The 26,303-nt window shown below is 34.6% G+C and overlaps 2 protein-coding genes across 3 annotated transcripts in view; both read left to right on the plus strand.

Moving 5' to 3' along the window:
• The window catches only part of LOC127865156 (protein mono-ADP-ribosyltransferase PARP14-like), a 245,098-nt gene that overhangs the window by 215,526 nt on the left and 3,269 nt on the right, over positions 1 to 26,303 (plus strand). The gene's annotated exons all lie outside the window — the stretch shown is intronic.
• LOC127865160 (protein mono-ADP-ribosyltransferase PARP14-like) lies at positions 19 to 26,296 on the plus strand. Of its 2 annotated transcripts, none has more exons than XM_052405068.1 (24): positions 19 to 166; positions 933 to 1,182; positions 1,803 to 2,144; positions 2,269 to 2,520; positions 2,621 to 2,857; positions 3,428 to 5,137; positions 5,641 to 5,896; positions 7,267 to 7,463; positions 7,726 to 7,815; positions 8,350 to 8,459; positions 8,760 to 8,987; positions 9,372 to 9,593; positions 9,756 to 9,849; positions 11,400 to 11,567; positions 11,684 to 11,749; positions 12,928 to 13,107; positions 13,279 to 13,446; positions 15,013 to 15,197; positions 16,510 to 16,628; positions 16,821 to 17,003; positions 17,348 to 17,457; positions 17,616 to 17,758; positions 21,542 to 21,719; positions 25,224 to 26,296. In XM_052405068.1, exons 2-24 carry the CDS (start codon positions 1,062 to 1,064, stop codon positions 25,514 to 25,516), a joined length of 5,652 nt encoding a protein of 1,883 aa, XP_052261028.1. In that variant the 5' UTR covers positions 19 to 166; positions 933 to 1,061; the 3' UTR covers positions 25,517 to 26,296. The 2 variants fall into 2 exon arrangements, with proteins under 2 accessions (XP_052261028.1, XP_052261029.1); XM_052405069.1 differs by having other exon boundaries at positions 7,726 to 7,803.

The raw sequence follows: 26,303 nt of genomic DNA on the forward strand, positions 1-26,303 counted from the left end.
GATGGTACTCAAAATGAGATTTTGGTGGAGAACATCCCTGATGGTGTGGATGAAGAAATGTTAGAGATGAGTTTTTCCTCCAGAAAGTTGAGGTCATGTTTAGTGACGGATATCGACTTCGATGAAAATGAGATGAATGCCGTGATACGGTTTGATCGACCTAGCGGTAGGTGCATCATTTTTATATATTATAGCAACAACATTTTGACCATAAGAAACGTTGCTCTTTTGGTCTGTAATTTCTTCCTTTCTTCAGACCCCAAAACCTAAGTCTTTCATGTTCCAGGCAAATGTATCACAAATGTCAAATCATGTCTAGAATGGCATTCATTGATGCATACAAAATGTGTTTTGTTTGCCAGATGTTCGCCATTTGTTTCGCGATCAAGTTTTATGTAACCGGGCTAAAGTCAATGGCAGACTTGAATTTCACAATTTTATAAGTTAAACGTTTATGCATTTTTTTATGTCAATACGTTCAATTAATCCTAAGGATGATTCATAAATGTGTTGTTATTTGTTCTAAATAACATAAGATGATGAGTCGCGGCAAGGAACAGCTTATTTTTCCATGTCAAATTTTGTCCTACATAGAAATTTTTGGTCCATACATTTGCATAAATGTTAACCAAAATCAGACACTATGTCACGCGAATGTTCTAGGTCAATCCGAATCACATTAAGTACAGATAGTTTGTAAATGTACTTATTTAAATATTGTATATCTAGATTTTTTTATCAATGGTACTGTAAAATCACTTTGCAACAAATGATTATCATTCCAGTGTCATAAAGCCAGCATAAGTGGTGGTTGAGGCATTATATGGTATTATTCCGAAAATAACATGCTTAGAATATAATTGTAATATTGTGTTAAAAAGACGATGAAATATTTCAATCCCGCAAAGTATACTTTATTTATATCATTTCAGATGTGAAGACAATACTCGATAACCGACCAATTAAAATAAAGCAGAGAGAGGTTTCAGTGCAAATATATGTCCCAAAGAAACTCTGTACTGTTATTGTGAGGGGTCCGAAAGAGATCATGAAAGAAGAAAATGAAGAAACATTTGAAATGTACTTCGATCGTGAAAATAAATCAGGAGGTGGCAACATTGCTGAAATCGAATTTAGACCAAATGATAATGCTTTTTTTCATTACCTTTGAAGGCGAAGATGGTTAGTTCTTTTCTTTAAAACTGTTTTCAATGTTTTATTCAATTCAATCGTGCTTTTCTATCCGACCCCGTGTTACCAATATGAAATTGCAATATGTTATTATAAAGCTTGATATCGACCTTTGGTTGTAAGATGATGTATTGCCTTTATACCAAATAAGCCCAGCATGATTACAGTTTGCAATATATATATATATATATATATATATATATATATATATATATATATATATATATATATATATATATATATATATATATATATATATATATATATATATATATATATATATATGTGTGTGTGTATATATATATATAAATAGTGTATTCTGCAGTTAGTTGCTCTGTGTATTAGCGTATAAGAACATTTTTTTTTATTTTGAATTACGTCTTAACTTCGTGTTTGATTAACAGCTTCAATCATTTAGCAAGTGTGCTATTTAATTGATTACCTGTATCGTATCATATAAGCCAACACTAACACAAATTTCTCTATAATAATTGTTTCATCGTTTATATATTAATTATTTACTTTAAAACCGAATATAAGCTTTTACAATGTTGAATAATATACTGTACGTATATTCAAATTAAGAATCTTCATTACTTGTCATTCAACAGTAGCCAAACGAGTTCTCAAAAGAGGTAACCACCGCATTATGCGTCAAGACGTGAACGTGGAGCTTTTGATTCCAAGTCGTTCAACAAAAGCGTCGAAAGCTACGACAAATAATAACAACAAACATCACATAAACAAATCGCAGAATGCGAATTTTTATGAAGATGTTGAATCAAAGCCATTAAAGACTGTTAAGGTACGAGGAGTAAAACTGGTTGCCAGCAGGGACTCTGTGCAACTTTATTTTGAAAACAAAAACAAGGCTGGAGGCGGTGAAATTGAAAAGATATCCACGGATGAACACAATGACGACGTTATCTACATAGAGTACAAAGACGAGTCAGGTGGGTAATTGTGTTTTAATGAAGCCTCAAAACTGTCATTTCTGCATGGTCTATACAAACCAGACAATGCGACGTTTTGTTACGTTTACAACACTCTCCAATATTTTACAAATGTTTTATTCAGTTGCCAAAGCCGTTGTTGAAAGGAAACACGCTGTCGACGGCCATCTTCTGGAGGTGACATTGCATACGCCATCTGTGCCGTTACCAAGCTACTCAGACAGGCTGCTGATTAAAGGACTAAACTCCCAAATTACATTTAACGTATTAGATCTTTACATGGAAGCCAGAATGGGTCTAACGCTGGTTGAAGGAACCATGATATACCATGTTGACCAAGAAGACACAGCATTAGTGACGGTTCGTGGAGCCATAGGTAACATTATCAGTCTATTTTAAACACCGTAGTGTTTGAGATACGTACACATATATGTATGTTACTACCAATATTAACTTCTTAAAACATTATCTTATAGACATGGCACAAGTGGATGAGGCATGCAAATCAAAGCCATTAGAAGGTTCTATTTTGAAGATTAGCACGGTGCCTATATCCAACTGCGTCCTTGTATCTAACATCAGCGATACTGTAACAGCGGATACAGTTGCTCTATATTTTGAGAATAAAAATAGAAGCAACGGGGGTCCTGTTGAAAAGGTTGACCTTTTCACTAATCAGAGCTACTGTCTTGTGTACTTCGTAGACTACATGGGTATGTTGGGATTAGTTGAAAAATGTTTGTCAAAATATTTTCAACGATTTCACTAAGAGTTGCTATTAATTTTTACATCGCGTTTGATTAATGTTTTTAATGCTAAATGACTATATGTTTATGTTTAACGTGTTTGCTGCACCTTATAATTTTAAAGCAAAATATTACACACACGCACGCACGCCCACACGCATACGCATACACATACACATATACATACATATATATGTTTGTGTGTGTGTGTGCGTGCGTTAGTGCGTGTGTGCATTCGTGATCGGGTGCGTGCGTGTTTGTATATTACATGTATTGCGAGCTAGCATTAGGAAACATCAATTGTTCAAACCATAAATTTGCTGGTTATGTCGTGTCTTTCCTTTATAGGTAAATGAATATCGTGTAATAATAAGTTTTTAACTGCAGACAGTTAATCTGTTGTAATGGTACATGAACAGCGATTGCTATATGACAAAGCTTATCCTTTGACATTTTCATAACCAAAATCGGTTTTATTTATTCACGCACTTTATTTTACAACGTTTCAATATATGATAATACTCTGAATATGTGCAGTTGTAGATAGTGTTCTATCAAAAGAGCAAACGCTGGATGGAAGGCGACTGGAAGTTAAAAGATATTTTCAATGCATTGGACGGGCTGAAGGGGATACAGTTGAACGAATATTTAAAAGACCTAATTCTGTAACTGTAAGGGGAATTTCACAAAAAATATATTTCTTGCACCATTCGGTAGCAAAAAAAGAAGCTTTGGAAAAGGAATTGATCATGTGTCACGCAAAGGTGAATTGGCCATCATCTGACAATATTGGCGATGTTGAAATATGTTGTTTGTTGTCGGAAGATGTGAAAGACTGTGTTAATCTGGCAAAGACTTGGGCTACAACAGTAAAAGAACGCTTTGAACAAGCGATAAACACTATTGAGGTGGCACGTATATTCGTTGTGCAAGACATATTAGGAAAAGTCAATGACAAACTTGGCCTACTTAAACCTAACGCAGAAATTAACATACAAATCCATGAAAACAATATATGTTTAGTAGGGGAAAAGGATGCACTGCCGAACATCAAGAAAGATTTGGAGCGCCTCGTACAGGAGACACAAGAGGCTTCGGAGAAGGAAAAAACATGGTTGAAAATACACATTTCAAACTTGAAACCTATCGAAACACAAATGCTAACGGCAGACGAATTCACAAGTCGAATGGCACATAAATATACCGATTGTACTGTGAAAATTGATCAAAACACTAATACAATAGAAATTGAAGGTGTCAACGACCTGGTAAACAAAATTCAAATTGAAATGTACCAAACAAAAGATACTTTCCAGAAAACTGATATCAATATTCCAAGAGAAGCAGTAGAAATCTATATGAGCAGCATTGTAAAAGATTTCATTGACAATAAATTTAAACGTAAAAAAGTTGTTGCTGTGTGGGAAGCAACGAATGAAACATTACTCGTGATAAGCAGAAATGAAGAAATGCTCCGTGAAACAGTCGATATTGTTCGGAATGCTGTAAAAATTGGTAAAGTTTATTTAGAACCTGAGAGTCGATCTTTATTGCAGTTGAAACCATGGGAACACATTGTAACGACATTAAACAAAGAACATGGCGGCAAATTGTCAATCAAAGTCACAGGAGACGCAATAATAATTATTTGCACAGATGACATTCACAACTCAGTGTTCGGAACCATAAATGCTTTTCTTGATAAAAATACAAAATACACAGACAAGTTGTCTTTTCCAAGAGACATACATGAACTTCTGTTGCGGCATCATTTGCAAGATATGCTGCATATTGCAAAAGGCCAACATGTAGAGTTTCGCGAGCAATCAAACGGATTTGAACTAATTGGTACAAAGATGGAAATGCAATCAATCAGAAAAGAGCTTGAATCATTTGCCAAGAGGGTAAAGAGAAAGAAACATTTAGTATCGAAACCTGGAATTTCAGAATTTATGGATTCCGAGAAGGGTCGATTTATATTGAAATCTGTGGGCAGAACACACCCTGTTGTTGTACGAACATCCGACGACGACAGTGAAGATGATAACACAATATATGGAACAGGTCTATTTGGACTTATCAACCCTCCGGCAGAGTCTGTACTTGCTTCCTGCACTGGGTCTGGAAATAGGAAAATTCATGTATTTATTGGCGATATGACTGATCTAAATGTTGATGTTTTTGTAAATACGGCAAATGAAAAGCTAAGTTTATTAAGTGGACTTGGGAAGGCTCTCGTACAAAAAGGTATATATTGTTTAAACTTGAATTATGAAAACCGCGCGCGATGGTTACTTTTAACAAACATATTGTTGTACTGAGAATCAAAATTCTACGCGGACGACAAAACTTTCTCGCAGAGTTTCGTGGTTTAGTGAGGCGCATATAGCAAAGTTACTTAAAACTATTTTCTCTGAAATCATAAGATCCAGGGGTAAAACAAACAACAACTAGTGTTTAAGTTATTCGTATTTGTAAAAAATAAGCTATGCCTTAGGGATTCAATTTGATTTTAAACTTAAAAGCTTAAGTTATCGATTTGTAAGCCCGCTTTTTGCTTGTTGTTTATCTTGTTTCAATTTATTTTATTTTTATTTTTCAAGTACGTAAATACTGACATTTGCATCTGCACACGTTCAAAATTTATTAATAGTAGAATAATACATGACGTATGTAACATGATACTAGTACAGAAGCTTGTTGAAGTATCAAACTTCGCTCGATGATCATGTGTATCTCCATTTTTACAGGAGGCGATGCTATCACTAGAGAGTGTAATCAGTATATAGAGACAAATAAAAAAATGGGTGAATCAGCCTTGTTTGCGTCCACAGCAGGCAATTTAAAGGCTAAACGTATCTTTCACATATCCGGGCCACGGTGGAAAGATGGACATCAGGGAGAGGACGATAAACTGGCAGAGGTAGTTTTTAAAGCTCTGCATCAAGCCTCGGGAATGGGATACAAATCTTTAGCAATGCCGGCAATAAGTTGCGGAGGATATGGGTATGTACATAGCTGCTAATTAAGTCGGAAACTTAATTTTAAGGACGCACTTGGTTGTTTTAAATGGTAGAGCCATCGTTTTAGACACAACTTTTTCAACGTTGTGTGACCTCACAAATATGCTATAAAGGAAAAACGGAAACAATTGAGAAACTGTTGAAAATACTGAATATATTTGTACATTTATAACTGAGAAATAACATTTGATTTCAAATGTTAAACCATCAATTGAATATCAGCAATTTATAATGATTAATGTAAATGAATATTTATTTTTTCTCATTCGTTTATATTCGCGCAAATAGATTTCATCTATACTTACCCGTATCATTGGATATTAAAAACAAATAAATAATACAAGGTTACTAGTTCTTATGTTTACAATTACAGTTCAACCTCTCTCTCTCTAGAGAGCGAGTATAGCAAGAGAGAGACAGAGAGGAGCTACAGAGTAGAGAGACTCGAGAGAGTCGATAGCTAAGAGATCGCGCGCGCGCTATAGAGATACTCTATATTCGTAGATCTCTCTCTATATATATATATATTGTCGATACACACTAAGAGATCTCGTCTCTCTCGTCTCTATCTCTCTCATTTCTCTATCTCTCGCTTCTGCTCTCTCCCCCTCTCTCCCCCTTCTCTCTCCCCCCTCTCTCAGTCTCTCTCTCTCTCTCTTCTTCCCTCTCTCTCTCTCTATCTCTCTCTCTCTCTCTCACTCTCTCGCTCTTTCGCTCTCACTCTCTCGCTCTGTCGCTCGCTCGCTCTCTGTCTCTCTCATTATCTCTCTTTCTCTCTTTCTCTCTCTCTCGTGTGCGCTCTCTCACTCGCTCGCTCTCTCTCTCTCTAGTTTGCGTATGCTACACATGAATGTACTTCGTGTCTTTAGTAGTTCCAGCTAATCACAAAAATAAAATAATACATGTTAAACAAGTTGGTAGGATATTATATATAGCAAAGAAAATTTGCTGCAATGTGTTTCATAAAAATGTATTGATTAACGAGCATGTATTCAAGTAAATCACTTAAGGATATGTTAGACTTCAAATGGTTTATTGTACATCAATCTCACATCCAAACGTGGTCCAAGTATTTGATAAAAGCTTGTACGAAACGTATGTCCCAAAGGTCCATCCGTGACTAAAATTGTGTAATAAGCCCGTGTGACTCTGGGGGACAGAAGTTGTTTTACCAGCCACACATATTGTAATTTACTTACTGTATCTGCATATTGAATAACATTTAAACACTTTACATTTATATTTAGCTTAGTCAAGACTCATTTTCTGTTTTTTTTTTGTTTTCGTGGCATCGTTTAAAGACAAGCATATGTTCGAAAAGTATGTATTTCACCAAGCTTATTTACTGATTAGTTACCCGGTTAAGAGGGCTACGAGCGTTATCATCACGTCCGTCAAAAACTTTTTTCGAGAAGTACAAGACTCAGAATTAAGAGAAATTTATTTGTGTGACATGAAAGAAGAAACTGTCAATGGTTTCGTTGAAGGACTTGAAAGGGAATGGGGCGCTTCCAATGTACAGCGGTTTGAAAGGAAGAAGTCAACCTCAGGTACTCTGTTTGGCACACGATTCTTGTAGTGTTATTAATGTCATTCAACATCTGTATGGTGGACCAAATAATCTAAGACGTAATCAAATTGATTTGTACCATCAAAATCTGTGTGATGTACCCTCCTTTTTTGTTGTTTTAAACCATGATTTCCACTTGTGTCACGCTTGCCTAGTAAAAAACTAAAAGCCTACTACATGTTTATTTTAAATAAAGCCATAACACAATGTTGAATGTTTAAATGCAAGAATAATATTTTCAGTGATAACGTCACCACGCACTTCTGTTGGTCGAATGGAAGCAGGCAAAAACAACCAAGATCCAGTATTTGCTCACGAGAGTATGCGATCGAGTAAAGTCATTGCTAAACTTAAATCAAACACATACAATATTTCACAACGTTTCAATTTACGATTTGCGTATGTTCAAATTGCCTTAAAGATGAGACGATGCTCAACAATATGCTCTAAGCATTAGTTGCATTCGTTCTCTAAACTCTTAACATCAGAATATTAAAATGTATGACTTTATGTGGCATGTTTCGACGGGATATATACAGTATTTAGCATTGAGCTTTGTTTTCAAAAACAATGCTTGCATACCCATGACACAGATACAAAATTAAACATTTTACAATTATCAATAGTTCGCGGCTGTTTTATATTCGAATTCGTTCTTTTCATACTTCTTTTCGTTGTCAATGCAATACATTTTATCTTTTTTTATTACATCTATATGTATGCAAGTTTAATATTTCGACCAAAAAATGCATGACTGTTGTTTTAAAACACACGTCACGATTGATTTCAGATCGCGGGAAATATATTTAGAGTTCAATAATATTACTTTTTATTAAAAAATATTGTGTGTATTTGTGTTTAAATAGGAGGCCCTCCACCTCTTAAAAGGAATCCATGGATAGGTACGCCTCTCCAACCTATCAAACTTGGAAATATAAGCGTTACAGTGCATAAAGCTGAAATTGCTATGCACGATGTAAGTATTCCCCAATGTTTGACCGTAAAAGGCGTTGTTCTCAATGTTAGTGATTTTATGTTTATAGTTGGTGTTCTGTTATTAAAGTAGTGGATATAAAAAAAAATATCCCTGACAGAGTCTCTGAAGTTTCGTTGTTTGGTATCTTCTCTTACGGATAAACTTCATTTTTTTGTGAATCTTGAAATCGTTTGAATTCTCATAGGTTGAAAACAATATGGAAAACAAATCAAGCGCTAGTTCAAAACATTAATTGAAAATACTTGTTTCCCATGCTTATCAGTCTGTGTGCTTTTAAAGATACCAGTCATAGTGAACACCACTTCAAGAAACCTTGATCTTAACAATGGTACAGTGTCGAAGACAATTCTGCGGCAAGCCGGCCATGAAATTCAAGATGACCTTAAACAAATGTTCCCTACAGGTATCAGTGAGGGTCAGGTTGCCATTACAAAAGGATATAAACTGAAGTGCAGCAATGTCATTCATGGGGCGGTTTCAAATTGGGACGGACAGAAAACGATTGATGTAGGTGTTATGATTTATAACATAACTTGGTTAACGCCTGTGGTGGACATATTCAGATGTTGTGTAATAATTTTATATCTGTTGATATCATATTGAGGTTGAAGTCTAAGACTGTATGACTTGTCTAATAATCGCATGGCCACATTGTGTAAAAATGTGCAATAATACATAGTTATATCAAGCCCTTAATGTATCTCCAATAATTCTTTTCTTTGTTGCAGTAACATAATTTAAACAAACATATCTTATTTTAAGTGTATTAAACTTTAGAGCTCATTGATAGTTTAAGTGGAGCAGAGGAATGCGGATTTCAATTTTGATTTTCTTTATTAAAAAAAAGATGTCGTTGATGTATTATATTATCATATGTATTGCTTGTTTCAGGCACTTAAATCCTTCCTTAAGATTTGCTTTGAGGAGACACAGAAACTTAACCACAGTGGTATAGCATTTCCAGCAATTGGCACTGGCAATCTTGGCTACCCAAAAGATGTTGTTGCAACCGAAATGTTTACGGCTGTTTCTGAGTTTGCGGCGAAGTATCCTCAGTCATCCATTACAAATGTAGACTTTATACTGTATCCAAAGGATGGTGAAACTATACGGGTATTTGAATAACATAAGGCTTATTGCAGTTCCCAGAACGCTGGATTATTTATCCACTCAAGCTATCGAGCTTATAATGTGTGGTCTTTAGCACCGTTACTTTTACAATGATAGACAAATGTGTTAAATGAATTAAAATAAATATTTGTTTTGATTCTTTAGGCATTTGAACAAGAAATAACGAATTGGTCAAAGGGCAGTCGCAAAGGGCAAGGGCGTGCCCGGTGTTATGATCACATAGAAAACCTAGCAAAAGGTAAATATGATATGACACATTCTCTAACACTATGCAGGAATGACCCTGGCAAGAATATATATAAAGGTTGTTCAAGATATTTCAGAACTCTAGTTGCAATGACAGTCGAATTACAAAAGTTTTCCTCAAAACAAACTAAATCGACAAATAGTTTATAAAATATTTAGTAAAATAATGTTAACTCATAAAACCAGTGTTTCTTGTAGCAATATCCAAACGTTCAACACTTGATGTGGTATGGTAACCTATATTTAACGAAATAACAAATGCTCGTTTTTATTTTCTGTTTGACAATATATTCTATCTTAACTTCTCGCGACGACATCCGAACATTTACGAGCGAACGAGAGGACCTAGTAAAAAGCACAAGCAAGTGCGCTCTAAATAAAAGATAAAGATTAAAGATCGATAAACACAGTTATGTATTGCACCGCATACAATTTCTTTTGTACACGCCCTCTTTTCTTTTTTCTTGCTAAATCGCTCAGAGCAGTACGTTTTAGCTTGAGCTCCGCTAATTAATAACATTATGATTATTCATGAGAACCACATCGTGCTTCAAACGGTTCCCGAAGCAAATCTCGCGATTGTTCGGTATTATTCGGATATCGTCGCGGAGAATTCGCATGGAATATATTGTCACACACAAAAATACGAGCATTTTGTATCTCGATAAATCTCTTTTACCAGACACTTCTAGCGTTGACATTTTGGCTATTGCTATAAGGAACACTGATTGTTTATATGTTAACTTTATTTTTTGAAATATATGTGTTGATTTTTAGTGTTTATGGGGCTTTAAAATCTTCTCCGAAAACCGCTTGCACAACTGGTTAATACTTTAAACGAAACGTATAATTGAACACATAACAATGTTGTTGAAATTGTGGCCCTGGATTAATTATTGGCTCGCATCAGAGTCAAAGATTTATTAATCTGTGTACATAACAATATTAACAATCACTCATGTTGCCAAAAACGTTCTTAATGTTGATGCAACATTGTCTTTTGGACATATACACCGATTGTCCGAATGTTTTCCTTACGTGTATATGTACTTCAAACTTACAAAAATAAATTTATCTTATAAGGAGCTTTGTCGAGATCGTAAATATTGTTAACCTCTACCAAGATTGTTAAATTGCGGACCTGATGAAAACAATTGGCCCGACCAATATATTTGCTTTGTTTAAACTTCAAACAGTATCATATCTTAAAGCAACAGTTTTAACACATGACATGAAATAAAGTCTAGTCAACCTATACCAAGACTTTTTGAATCATATATAGTGTAGGGCTTAACATTCGCAATTGTTTTCATAAACATAACTAAAACAAACATCAACAAACTGAAATTGTGTATATGTAAGTATAGTTTAAAGGGACAACGATGCTGTCTTTCACGTTCGAATGATTTTATCAAAAAGATCTTGGTGTGTTCAACTTCTTATATTTGAAATGACAAATATTTCAAATATATAGTGCTTGTAAGAATAAAGAACATACACTTAACATTTAATTTAGAAAGAAAAGTGAAATTGTTTTTACAGACGGTGCCGAAGAACACATTTACGACGAGCTACCTGATTCTATACCTGGCAACTCAAATGAAATTGTTATTGGAAATGTTACAATATCGGTTAGGCAAGGTGATATCACTCAGGAAAATGCGGACTGTATTGTCAACAGCTCAAACGAGGATCTAGATTTAGAAAGAGGTACATGTTTGCAGAGGAGACAATATATCTGAATTCAATTTTCTGCAAATCATCTATTTATTATTCATAATGAGAAGCACAAAACAAATTATATATTTTCGTCTTTTTTGTTTTAGGAAATGTGTCCAAAGCCCTTGCAAAAATTTGTGGAAACGAACTTTTGAAGCAAGCCAAATCCATGCGTACGTACAATATATAATATCACGAGTGTGTTGCACTTTTATATCATATAATGTTTGCTAACGAGTGTTTTAACATTTTAAAAACTGTAAAATACGCATTATTCCCTGCACTGAGTGTATTCAGCACTATATAGCAAACGTTTAAAATAGCATTTTGAATAATTCTTATTCGCGGACATTATTTGAATCATTAAAAAATCACAACATAAAATTTGCAACGTTACATTTGACTGAACTCCTGTCGTTCCGCTGGTCTGGCAATAGACAGCAATTTAATGGTTATTGTCAATCTGATATCTATTTTTGTAACATACGGAAACCCCAAAACAGATAGAGCTGATGTGGGTATTACATAATGTATTGACGCGTTTGAATTATTAGTTAAATTGTGGTAGGATTGTCCAAGTAAGCATTTCAAAAGTATCGTTTTATACTTTGGGCAAACATTTGTGATAAATGCTAGCAGTATCGAAATTATCTAGGTTACGATAAAACGGCTTGATATATATTCGCAAAACCGAGCGATACCCCGCGGATGACAGTTCGTAACTTTTGAAAGGTATTTTGTGCGATATCTATGCCCACGACGATATTTGTTAACTGCTATTCGATGTTATGATGTCCAAATTGTTGTGGGTTGCTTTCACAAGCATTTGCATGTTTCATATCGATGGTATCTCACCGAAATATGAGCCCTGACTAACACAAGTCATATACCCACTGTTTACAGTAATGTTCACGTTAAATTAGCAAATGCAGCATTTTGCGTGTAGTTGAGAAAAAAAACTAGTACTATACCCGAACATATTTTTCCCTCATGCCAATATAAAACCGTTCTTAAATGTAAATCTTATACAAATATAATGCCATTATAAATAGTGGACAAACGTACATATTTTTTAGTGTGTTTTTTTTAAATTGTAATCCAAACAATTTAAATATTAAATAAGATTTTCTCTCCGTTTCCCACCCACTGACTCGGATACAACTTTGATTAATAATAAAAATGAACATTTTCTTGATCATTTATCATTTTAAAATATTCGATTTTTCAAATGTTAAATAATTTGTAGCCGTCTATGCCGTTGGAAGTGTTCCAATAATTTTAATAAACAATCATGTGAATCACATCTTACTGTAAATACAAAAAGTGATAGTAATGTATTATATATCGACAGAGGGGGAAATGAAAAGGGGAGGTTTGGCCATTACCAAAGCTCCTGGACTTCAGTGCAGAAACATAATGCACGTTGTTGCTAGAGATTCTGCACCAGGATGGAAAGAAGTTATTGGAAAATGTCTTAAAAAGGCAAAAGCTGAACGTTATCGAAGTATTGCTTTTCCAGCTTTAGGAACAGGTATAACTTCTTTATTGCTGGTAATGTTTCAGGGCAATACATGTATGCCATAAGTTTCTCTTCCAGAGTATTCATAACATACTCTTGATAATATTACAAAAACTATTTTTCAGGAATATTTTTCATAATAAAGAACCGAATATGAAAATTCATAGGCTTTTTATGGTACAGGAATACGTGTGGTTGCCGCAGAAGCTGCACATGTGATGTTCCAGGCTGTCACCGAGTTCGTAACTGGCGGATGTGGATCATTGACGGATGTGAGGTTTGTGATCTACCAGCCTGAAATGGTTGATACGTTCACAGAAGCCGCTCGTCATGCAAAAGGGCTGGGATTAGGTAAATCATGTTCCTGCTTAGGCCGTTCAGTCGTTCCGTTAGACTTCAACTTTAATTCTCATGTAAATTATCGGCAGTTGATTATTTAATAATCTGCAGATGGGCAAACGTTCTCTTGGTTCATGTTAATCAATCTTTCCTTTTTTGAGTGGTGTAAGTTAATATGCCATTTTCTTACGTAATTGTACAAATAAAATGTGTTCAAATCGTCTTTTTTCCCAACTATTTTTCTTTATTTGCACATAACGTATTTACGAGTACAATTCATAAAACATATATTAAGATAAGCCATACACTGTTTTATTACACCTCGATACATGGATAATAAATAAATTCATATTTATTCATAATGATTGCTTAATTATTGGCATATTTCGGTATAATAATAATGAATAATTAAAAGCCATTTAATACATGAAGGGAAACAATGGTATAAAGAGCTTGTATATAACCAATATTCGTAAGTGAAACAGTCATTTAAAAGTTAAACGTGAAACCAATACATGTTAGCTTCCCCTCTAATGATAGTTGTGAAATTGGGAATATATTCTTTGAATTTGAAATGATTACTTCAACCTCAATGCCAGTATATTATGCATAAATAACTTGGACTTTCCACATTTTATCCACAATTCATTTGTTGAAAACCATTTAACTTTTCGTTTATTATTCACCCACCGGTTAACCGGCTGATTTTATAGGTGCCATTTCCCTCTGTCGGTCTGTTCGTCTTTTGGCATTACTAGTTCTTGCAATGTTTCAATATGTACTGAAGGAAAGTGAATGAAACGTTGTATACTAATAACGTTCCATGTAAGGTTTGTGAACAACGCTGTTCCGCCCGATGCAAAGGTCACCTTAATGTAATCAATCAGAAAGTGTATACGATATTATCATGATACTTGATTTACACATCGGGATTTAGTGTTGAAATAAGTATGTTTATCCCTTCCTGTTTTCATATGCCCATCTTTTTTCTCCGTCGGCAACTTAAATAACTATATGTAAAAGATTCCTGCATTTTCTTAAAACTATTGAAAATAAGAAGATGTATACGGGTATAATGGAGGATAATTCACGACCTTTCGAGTTTCGCCAGATTTCAAACTCTATGTGGAAGTTTCTTAATACACAGGAAAACATTCTTAGTTAGTTACACAAAACCGGTAAGATATGATCATGAACGTTGATTTATGTATTAGCTTATGTTTACCTTTTGTCTGCAAATCCCCTATGTTTATTTGTGCGTTCGTCTCACTGTTCACACAAACTTAAAAAGAAGTTAAAATAGCAAAAAGTACATTATCAAAAATCTTGGTAAACATTTTTAATATGATGACTTGATTATCCATAATTCTCAATGTCCGCAGTGATAAAATACCAGTTGGCTGTTATTAAATATATACTTACATAAAAATACCGGTACATCATTTACTAAAAAAGTACATACGGTATAATAATGAAACTTTTTATAAATATTAACAGCTATTCGAGGTTTATGAAAACATTTTTTCCACTATGTTTAACGTCTGGTGAAATCAATATTGTTGATTTTAATATCCGTAGATGTTGTTGGTGGGAGTCAGGTTCAACAGCTCTCTGACAAAACAAGCTCTGTCAATCTGATATTTTACGCGTTGGAAGATTCATCAATCCGGAACGCTATAGAGCAGTTAGAATCACTCATTGACGGCGAGGTTCACACCGAATCCTTCGAAAATCCAGTCATTAAGCGCCTCGACGATCGACAGGTACATGATCTGCATTAAATTGAACCTGTTTAAACTCGGTTACGAAGTAACACAAATCATGGATCAGTTTACAATAAATTGTGTTTACATTGAATTTGATTTGCGTTTATTTCACACACCGAAACAGTTTTTTGAAAAATATTGTCGTCTTACTACTATAATTGAAGCTATAGCCATGGAATACATTTAAAGATTATTTAAATATAATCGTAGGCGCTTGTTAATTACTGTTATTGTTCGTTTATAAACAACAAAATCAACATATGCATCAGTACGTGATCCATTCAATTAAAATACTGTTAATGTGAGTAGTAGTATCAGCAGCAGTAGTAGTAGTAGTAGTAGTAGTAGTAGTAGTAGTAGTAGTAGTAGTAGTAGTAGTAGTAGTAGTAGTAGTAGAAGTAGTAGTAGTAGTAGTAGTAGTAGTAGTAGTAGTAGTAGTAGTAGTAGTAGTAGTAGTAGTAGTAGTAGTAGAAGTAGTAGTAAGTAGTAGTAGTAGTAGTAGTAGTAGTAGTAGTAGTAGTAGTAGTAATAGTAGTAGAAGTAGTAGTAGTAGTAGAAGTAGTAGTAGTAGTAGTAGTAGTAGTAGTAGTAGTAGTAGTAGTAATAATAGTAGTAGTAGTAGTAGTAGTAGCAGCAGTAGCAGTAGCAGTAGAAGTAGTAGTAGTAGTAGTAGTAGTAGTAGTAGTAGTAGTAGCGGCGGCGGCGGCAGCAGCAGCAGAAGCAGCAGCAGAAGCAGCAGCAGCAGCAGCAGCAGTAGTAGTAGTAGTAGTAGTAGTAGTAGTAGTAGTAGTAGTAGTAGTAGTAGTAGTAGTAGTAGTAGTAGTAGAAGGAGTAGTAGTAGTAGCAGTACTAGTAGTAGTAGTAGTGACAGCAGCAGCAGAAGCAGCAGCAGCAGTAGTAGTAGTAGTAGTAGTAGTAGTAGTAGTAGTAGTAGTAGTAGTAGTAGTAGTAGTAGTAGTAGTAGTAGTAGTAGTAGTAGTAGAAGTAGTAGTAGAAGTAGTAGTAGAAGTAGTAGTAGTAGTAGTTGTAATAGTAGTAGTAAAAGTAGTAGTAGTAGTAGTAGTAGTAGTAGTAGTAGTAGTAGTAGTAGTAGTAGTAGTAGTAGTAGTAGTAGTAGTAGAAGTAGTAGTAGTAGTAGAAGTAGTAGCAGCAGTAGTAGTAGTAGTATTTGTAGTAGTAGTAGTAGTAGTAGTAGTAGTAGTAGTAGTAGTAGTAGTAGTGGTAGTGGTAGTGGTAGTTGTATTTTATTTTACATATTTCACCGTTAAACGCTCAATGTAATGGGCTGTGTGTGTTTCTTTTTGCAAAGAATCAAGCGATCAAAAGAGCAGCTGAGAAATTCAATGTAGACCTCAAAGTCACTGACAAAGGAGTCGAAATCGTTGGAATTATGACAAACGTCCACAACGCCAGCACGTGTATTAATAGGTGTTAACGTGTTTGCATAATACACTGAACTTATTTAGAAAGCCGTTTATCTCAATTAATCCATAACATTTAATAAAAATTAAAATTACATTTGAAAGAAATTTGATAAATATGTATATGCAAACAGCTTGCTTTAAAAAATGTAACTGTAAACTTGTTTTATTTTAATGGGTTGCATTGTGCTTTATCTAGGATACTTAACGATGCTCTTCAAATTGAAAGCGACAAAAAATCAGCCTTGTTATTACAAGATGTCGTTCAGTGGTACTACATAGAAGTCACCGAGGAAGGAGATGAACTAAAACCTTACGATCAATATCTTAATTTTCTTATTGAAAAGGCATATAAGAATCAAGATGACTCTGCCCAATATCGGTATATCTATCTTTTTGATACCAAAAATAAATGATTTTTGTTTAGATAATATGACATATTGTTGAGTTTAGGTTTTGAAACATAATATTTGTTTACGGTTAATAGGAAATTAAATATGCTGTACTAAATCTTATAGTAATCTCAGAATGTATAATGGACTTAACTATCAATATTACATATTATATAATTTTGATGTCACTTTATAGAGTAATTTACCCGTCTTAAAAAAATAGTATGTCAGGTTACGGTTTTTGTTGTTTTCGACTTAGTTTGATCAGTAATCAATGCACTTCAATGCGTACACATATATTTCCATTTTGGAGAATTAATCAATCCTTTTTCAGCGAAAACAGTTTAGAAATCGTCGTGGACTTCAAAAATTTGCAAGAATATGAGAAGGGCGAAACTGATGAAAATAAAAAAACCAAGATTGTTCGAAAAGATGTTTACAAGGGTATGAGCATAATTTGTTATCCTAGTTTTGGATATTGCATTTCTGCAAAACTTGGAAATTGACATGTTATTAATAAGCTCATCGTTGAAATTTAATGAGCTGCATCAGGTACCATAGCACTTAAGTTGCGTATTAACAGTTTATTTGTTTCGTTGTAGATATATTAACTGAAACACCTAAAGAATGGAAGGACATGAAAGGGAATCTTCTTGTTCACACTTTGCTTAATGTTGATCCTAAGTACGCAGAAATAGAGAAAGCCTTCATGGCATCAGCTGGATCTGGATTAACGGTTCAAAAGGTAAGCCTGTCTATTGGGTCATTTTGCATCGTGCATGATGCTACTTATGTACCGAATTCTCCATACTATTATTTCACTGATTCCATTGCCTCTCAGCAACACATATACATTGATGTGACTTTAAATTTAAATGTTTATTTTTGCGGTGTCTCTCAAGTGTGCATACACACGACCGGATGGCAAGGTTCATTTGATAGAATTCTTCTTTGTACTAATAATAAATCGGAAAATATTATTTTAATACCAATTAGATCCGCCAAAGTTGTTGTTTTGATAAGCCTTTGGATAGCCGAATTCTATATAGGAGTTAAAATCTGGATTCATAGTTTCTTACTTAAGTTTATGTCTTGAATATTCTTACAGCATAATTAATTTATAAATAAAAGAAAAAACAATAAAGCAATTAGATCGTTTCTTATGGAATCTTTCGGATCAAATTAATTAACTTCACAAGATAAAAAAATATGTAATTGAACATATTTACAGTCCTGCTAATCTGATAAACCTTCATAAAATAGGAACTTAATTTTAACACCAATGAGATTTTCTAATTCAGATTGTGTTAAAAATTATCCAGAAGTGCAAAATATATCTCTTTCATATCTAATTCCCCTATCATTCTTACTTCACAAGATAATAACCAGTTAAGTTCTTGCGGTAGTATCGCCTCCTAAAAACCAGCAGATGCACATGTCACAAAATTCGTTTTAATTAAACAGTATAAAGTTTCAGTCAAAATTAATCATTTGACATTTATTTCAAGTAATAGTTTGGCTTAAATTTGAATAAAATTGTAACGTTCAATTAAGCGTTTAATCTGTTACGTCAGTCTGGTAAAGTTAAATACGTGAATTGCAACATTTAGTGAATTCTTGCGAGCTGACTTAGTTACTGACAGTTTTTAGTTGGTCGCGTTAGCGAGCAACTTATTTAGATGGAGTTTTGCAAGTCAGTCTGCTGTTAGCTACGCTAGAAACGATAACCACCCCATTTGCCTGTTTATACTCCACTGGTATGCTGCAGACGGCAGAGTGTGTATGTAATCAAAAGTGTTTAACAGCTTGTGCGATGACATTGGCCAGTCTAGTGTTTATCAGCTTGTGGGACGACATTGGTCAGTTTATCATTGAAATCTGTACATATTGTCTGCTGTCAGGGAAAACGGGGCTTAATGCATGTCAAATAAGATTAACCTGTGCACACTGATTAGCCTGTACAATGCGCAAAAGCTAATGAAGGAGGAAACTTTCTGATTTTATGGTGTTTTTCGTTTAAAGAGAGCCTCTGGTACTGGTTTGACAATTAATGCATATGCATTAAGCCGTGTTTTCCCAAAATGAAGCCTAAGTTATCTTTTTATTAATGATTTGAAAAAAAAGATAAAAGTGATACTAACTTCAAAATAACCTCGCAGACAAGGCAAATAAACAAAATCACTTTTTAATCAAATAAACAACGAATGAGTTCTACATTTTTACCTTGTTGCATTTTTAGTAAACATCTTAAAGGGACCTTTTCACAGTTTATCATAAAATGCTTAATATTGTTAAATGCAAACATTGGATCTTAAAAGCTCCATTTAAAAAAAAAGAATAAATAAATAAAAAGAAGTTACCCTCAACAAGGCTCGAACCACTGACCCCTGGAAATAAAGTCTATCGTTTAGACCACTCGGCCATCCTTCCTCATACAATGAGATGTATTTTATACTTTATATGTATAAGCAATAATCGTTGTATGAAAAAATATTAAGACAACAGAACTCTCCAAATTATCACATCGTTTTATTTTGTCAATTTTCCAAAACGTGAAAAGGTCCATGTAGTGTCTTCAGACTTGCAAATTGAATGAGTTCAATACATTGTCAGATCTTACATCATGAATAAATTACAGGTTTAGTGGTTGCCTGTTAGCCTGGGGCCAGTAGATTTAAGCCAGGGAAACTCAATTTCAAACGTTGGTTACAGTTTGGCTAAAAAGCAGGGCAACTAGCTTTTTCAAAGCTTGAACAACTCAATCAAATTAAACATAGAATACAAATTGGCGACTGTGTATCAATTAGGCTTATGAAATCATTTAATTCCGGCTCACAGCAAGACATGATGCATTAGAAGTCTGTCATGTCGGCAAACTTGTTGCTCAATAATTTAAAGAAAATAGATCAAGTAGTAGATACACATTACACAACATGTACATGATTCTAGGCTTGTTATTCTTTAGCAAGGCAACCAAAATTCTAATGATGGTTGTCAGTGCAGCAACCAATTGCGAAAAAAAGAGACATAATGTTGTTATTTTGTCTAAGTTATCTCTATAACTTAAATATGAGGATAAACAGTGCACACACATCTCGACCTGTGCTTAAAGAAACACTCTTTATACATTTGAATGGGATGTGTTCATTTCAAACTTGCGCTATAAAAAGCTATAACATAATTTTGAAAACTGAGTTGCGTCTAAGATTATGCAATAGCGAACAACTTCAGTGCCTTCAGCGCTTTGATTTAATCAACTTAACCAAACAGACATTAATCAAAACGAGACCAGAAAGCAAACAGCTAATCATGTAATACTTTGGTCACTACCTTGAAACTGTTAATGCAAATTGTATTTATAATACAACAATTAACATCAACCCTTAACATCACGACAATACGTTTCAATAAAAAACAGTGCAAACAGGAATGCAAAAACACCTGGATGGGTTGATGGGGACTGCCGTTGAACTTATTTTAAAGAGACAAATTTATCACTTTACGTATTATAACAGTTTGATGTTTTAATTTTGTAAACTCGGGTTTAAGCTAATAATAGCTGTATTTGAGTGCAGGATACACATTACTGGCCCGATCCAGATGAAAAGGCAACAGTTAAGAAAATATTTAGTCGGGTATTACTAAAAGTTTAGCTTTCTAATTCAATACATGCGCGACGGGTGATAAGGATCCACGTTAATCGTTAAATTGTTTACTAATGTTGTAAAACATAAACATCCAGTATAATTACCTTTTATTCGGAGACTTTTCTATTTATGTATACTGTACTAAGACCTTTGATCCTTTTACTAAGTCTCGTCACATGACAAGCAAAACTTTCTTTATTAATATCATCAGGAACAATCCAAGCAAGTTTAAAATTGTTTTCGTTGAAAAGTGATGGGGATTTAATCAACAACTTATAAAATGGTGGGGAAATTTACCGCCAGTTAACCCGAATAAATAAATCCTAATATTTTATTGGCTAATTTGAGAGAAGAACATTGGCCACATCACTGCGTCCTTTTTGAGGTGAATGAGTGCAGCGTATAGTATGTAACACTGTTCAGTTTAGGGAAATCCGGACTATTACATGCTTGTGCATACGACACAGACAAAACAATTTAAACAAGTTACAATTTCTCAACACATTCCAGCTCACAGAATTACAGGGTCACAACTCGGTCATTTTATCGTCAGGCGAATATATATACGTGAAAACATCGCGAGATGTGCCATAATAAAGCGTATAAACTATATAAACAATGTATTTAATTAACTTTTAAATTTCATTTATTAATTTACGACTGATAAACAAGTAATGCTGAACCCTCATGCTTGCAATTAACGACGAATATCTTTTTAAAAGTATGTCTCGTTTAAACTCAAGCTTCTTCCCTGTGAGGCACTGCCAGGAAGAAACCGTTCTGTTGGTTGTAACAATACGTCTGTTAAATTTTACCTGATAAATCTTGTGAGTGCTATGTTCAAATGTAAACTTATATGTATTTGTAATATTCGACCACAGATTGAAATGGTCCAGAACAAGTCCCTATGGCACCAGTATGCTGCAAAGAAGAAGCAACTGGAAGGACAAAATCCTCCAGGAACAGTGAACGAACGTTTCCTGTGGCACGGTACCTCTGAAGACACGGTTGATAGCGTAAACGCGCATGGCTTCAACCGCAGTTACTGTGGAAAGAACGGTTAGTATTTAGAGGCCCAAAACCTGACGCACTGTTGTGATTTGTCATACCTTAAATTCAGCATAGTGTAATAGAATGTGGTGTCCGTTCATTAATTTGCAGAGGCGAAGATATCATTTAAAGAGTGGAGTGACAAAATGCGTGCAGATTAATGATATAAACCATAATGTTACCTACATTTTTATGTCGTTTTTGTCTGACAAGTTGTTCAAACGACTTCTTTCGAACAATTCTTGAACATTAAGTGCATATGGCATTGTATCATGTAATTACCTTGATCGTCTTGATCGTACATTCCCTATGGATGAATGGTTTTCAAATAATTTGGCTCGAATATTAAACTACATGAGACGGTGTGCAGCGCGCAACAATCATGTGGCTTCATTTAAGGTCATGTCAAACTTTTAGGTCGATGCCAAAATACACGGCTTGTCGAAATAGGGCTTTTGCGAAGTGCAACTAACCTATGCATAGAATGATTTTAAAAAATTCGTGTCACAAATGTTCAACTATAAAAAAATGGTATGCCGCGCGCCTTCAATGTAAATGTCCAACTTTGAGGTCAAAGTGCAAAATCTTGTTAAAATCTGGCTTTTGCGTACTGTACCTTCCCATTCCAATTAAGGGTTTCAACATTATTTGACGCAAATGTTAGCCGTTAAGAGACTGTGTTTAGCGAACAACAATAATGTTGCTACCTTCAAGGTCAATGTCTAACTTTAAGGTCAATTATCAAAATAATTGGCTTTTTTGTCAAAATAAGGCTTAAGGGGCATTTACCTTACCCATGCATAAGAAGATAATGAATTAAAGATTAATGCTATTTATGGGTAGAAAAGACCTATTTATATTAGATTAATCATATAATATGCGCGCAACAACCATGTATCCATGTATCTACCTTTAATGTCAAGGTCGAACTTTGAGACCAAATGCAAAGTGCATGACTTTATTGTCCAAAAATAGAGCTTGTGCAGCGGATTGTAACGCACCTGCAACTATGCATAAATAAACAACAGTCATCGTGAGAAAAAATAGGGAAGAAGCATTGAATGTGGTATATAATGATTTCAGTGATGTCAGCGGTGAAAATAATTTTCATAAAGTGAACACAATTTCTTCCTCTCTGCGATGTGACAAAGCAACTTTATGGTAGCTCTTGTAATGAAATCGAGATTTCACCTTATCAGAAACATGTAAGACAGAGACATATCAGAGACATTACCTGTACTCTTACTAATAAATGTAGGTTATCTGAAGCGCATATTTCTGGTTTAAATTATTTTCTGAAGATTTTGAATCGCGGTTTTTATTGTTTAATCATACTATTTCAATTTTAACTGATTGTTACAATTTGATTTGCGTTAAACAATTTTTACAATTTTAAATTCGAAACTTTTTAACTTGTACTATTTTATATGGTTAAAGAAACACATGCACAACACAGCTTTCATATTTGGCCTTTAAAACCTTATTCTTGCTTCCTCCTACATTGCACGACGATAAGCTTTATGTGACAACTATATATGATGCTATGTCTTCTAAACTTGTAATAAAGACGACACGGAGTTGGTACTCCTTTGGGCATTGCATCGTGTCTCGGAAAGTTACGGTTCTGGTAATCTGGTCTGTATGAAACCATTGAGAGGTTCAATAGTAATGAAAATGAAATGTATTTCTGCTTGGCTATTTAATTACAATTGAGATGCTATGAGGACAATTTGAATGTAGACTTAAATGCTCACATGATAATTCTGGTGAGGTTTGAGCTCCTTAAAACCGACTTAAACCCCAGTGCTTAAGCTATCCAGTGCTTTGACCCTAGTTGTTAAATGTTTGTGCGTTCATTTGTTTTTGATTTCTTGCCTAGTGCATATGTTTTATGTCTCATTGTGTTGGGTCGATGTCGCTGATTTAATAGATACTCGTTGAAGAGACTGAAATTGAGATAAACTCCGTCGTCAGTCAGTGGTTAGCATCTGTGTTCGTTTATTACACAGTTTAAAACACTTCCCTTCATTCATATTTATAAATCAGGCCGATCGGTCAATCCGCACACAAGTTATAAATCGGACATGATTTGCACATTCAATGTCACAGTGACTTTGATCATTTACCTTAATTTCAATAGAGATTATCTACTGTTTAGTGTCAATGCATCTTCAAAGTATGAGGCCCATCACTCAATCCTTTGATGAAATATCGAACGGAAACCGATTCAACACGTAATGTTACCGTGACCTTGACCTTTGAACTAGTGATCTCAATTTTAACAGGGGTCATCTACTGTCCAACGCCATTACCACATGTAAAGTATCAAGCCAATCGGACAATTCCTTGGCGAGTTATTTATCGTAAACTATATTCACACTTCTTGTGACATTGACCTTGACATTTGATCCCATTTTCATAAGGGGTCATCTAGTGTCCAATGCCAATGCACATGGGAAGTATCAAGCCAATCGGTGAATAAGTTTACGAGTTGTTGATCGGAAACGATTTCACACTTTGTAACAGTGACCTTGACCTTTGATCTAGTGATCCCAATTTCAATAGCGGCCATCTACTGTCCAATGTAAAAGCACGTGGGTACTATAAAGCCAATCGGTCTTTCCGTTCACAAGTTATTGATCGGAAACAATTTTCACTATTTGGGTGACACTGACTTTTACCGTCGAACTAGTGACCCCAAGTTCAATAGGGGTCATCTACTGGCAAAGGCCAATGCACATGGGAAGTATCAAGTCAATCGGTCAATCCGTTCACATGTTATTGATCGGAAACGAACTGGTCTACGCTAGATCATACGACCGAACGACACACAGAAAAACAGTATACACCCTCTTCTTCGAAGGTTGGGGGCATAAATATCGACAGAAATAGTAGTGGCTCACTTAATGATTATCGATCCAGTTGATAAATCAAGAAGGTTTGTGGACCGACGGTCCACTTTTTCAAAATTGTATGAGTAAAGACGGGTGTGCGCAATAGCCATGTGCATTGCTTTAAGGCAAAAGTCAACGTTAGAGAACAATGGTCAAAATACAGCGATTTATTGTCAATAAAGGACTAGTCCGGACCGTAACTTCTCCATGCACTTACGTATTTTAAGATAACTTGGTAACGTATATCAAACGTTGTGTCGCACACAATTATCAAGTGGCTACCTTCAAATTTAAGGTCATACTAGTTCTGAGACGTCAAAGGTCAGACCAAACTGCATCAGATCGTCTTAGAAATGAAGCTTGTTTAATCTAAAATATAACAATAGTGTTAGGGAAAATATCTTAGTTTTGCGCACACGAGCCACATTGCTACCTTAAAGGTTGTAGACCCGAAATAAAAATGTAGGATTTATTGTCAACGCTGTATGTCTTCGCAAAACGGTATAGAGGGATATTTGTCACTGTCAGTGATAACTCATGTCAGAGCTCATTGGCGGTTTACATGTACGCGGAAAATATAACCAAACAGTGTTCTATTATATAATGCCCTGCCTTATAGCGACAAAATTCGGTGATGGAGTCTACTTCGCGGTCAATGCAGATTATTCTGTGCAAGATACATACTCTAGACCAGATCAGATCGGTGTTAAACGGATGTACTACTGCGGAGTTCTGACAGGCGAATACACAGTGGGCCAAAGGGGCATGCGTGTGTTGCCATCTAAGCCTTCTGGGAATCCACATGATGTATATGACTCAGCAACGAATGACTTGCAAAAACCAATTATGTTTATTATTTTCAATGATACACATGCATATCCGTTTTATATCATCAATTTTAAGAGAGCTTGAACATCTATTCACGACGTATAGTATAAATAATTGAACTCATGTCCGTTGTTTACCAGCAACAACCTGTCGTGTTAAACCGCATTGTGTGTGTATGCGGATCTTTTATACATAATTATACATACAACAGTTGTTGGATTTTATGATCAAAATCAAATAATATGTGTCTTGTTAAGAAACAAGATAGTATTTGCCACGGCATTACACAAGTGCATTGATGGCTATGATATATGTGAAATCTGCATGTGAGTTGTGTTTGTTAAGTTATATATATTTATTTAGTTGATTATGGTTAACTTTTGTTTTTTTCTGTACAAATGTAAAGTAGTGATTTTACAATAACAAAATTAATTCCACTAAACGCAAGTATTTTACACACGACTTATTATTTGGTTGGCCATACTTATTCCAATATATATCAAGTTAAATCAACTAATGTGTGTTTTGTTTAAAAGTTTGTCTAGCATATGTTACAACTTGTTTCGTATACTATACCGAGATGTACTATTAGAATTGTTATGATGTATTTGTGTTGTTATGGAAAATATTTTCAACTATTAATACATGTTTTGTATTTATATCAAACATTTATTAATGAAATACAATTTGAGACCAATGAGGCATATAGGAAATTGTATATGAGTTGAAAAGATGAGTGAAGTCCAGTCGTTTTTCAAAAAAATATATCCATTGAATATGATATTCATATTGTTAGGAACATGTATTTGGTCACAACTTTGCGATTTGTTCTCAATACATGTTACTTGTGTAAGGTGAATTTGAGTAAATC

This window comes from Dreissena polymorpha, chromosome 1 (genome assembly GCF_020536995.1).
Source record: "Dreissena polymorpha isolate Duluth1 chromosome 1, UMN_Dpol_1.0, whole genome shotgun sequence".
Classification (NCBI taxonomy): Eukaryota; Metazoa; Mollusca; class Bivalvia; order Myida; family Dreissenidae; genus Dreissena; species Dreissena polymorpha.

Coding starts and splice junctions, on each gene's coding strand:
- LOC127865160 (XM_052405068.1), top strand. CDS start 1,062: ATGAAGAAACATTTGAAATGTACTTCGATCGTGAAAATAAATCAGGAG. Junction 2,521..2,620: donor GACGGTTCGTGGAGCCATAG/GTAACATTATCA, acceptor ATTATCTTATAG/ACATGGCACAAGTGGATGAG. Junction 15,198..16,509: donor AGCGCCTCGACGATCGACAG/GTACATGATCTG, acceptor CTTTTTGCAAAG/AATCAAGCGATCAAAAGAGC.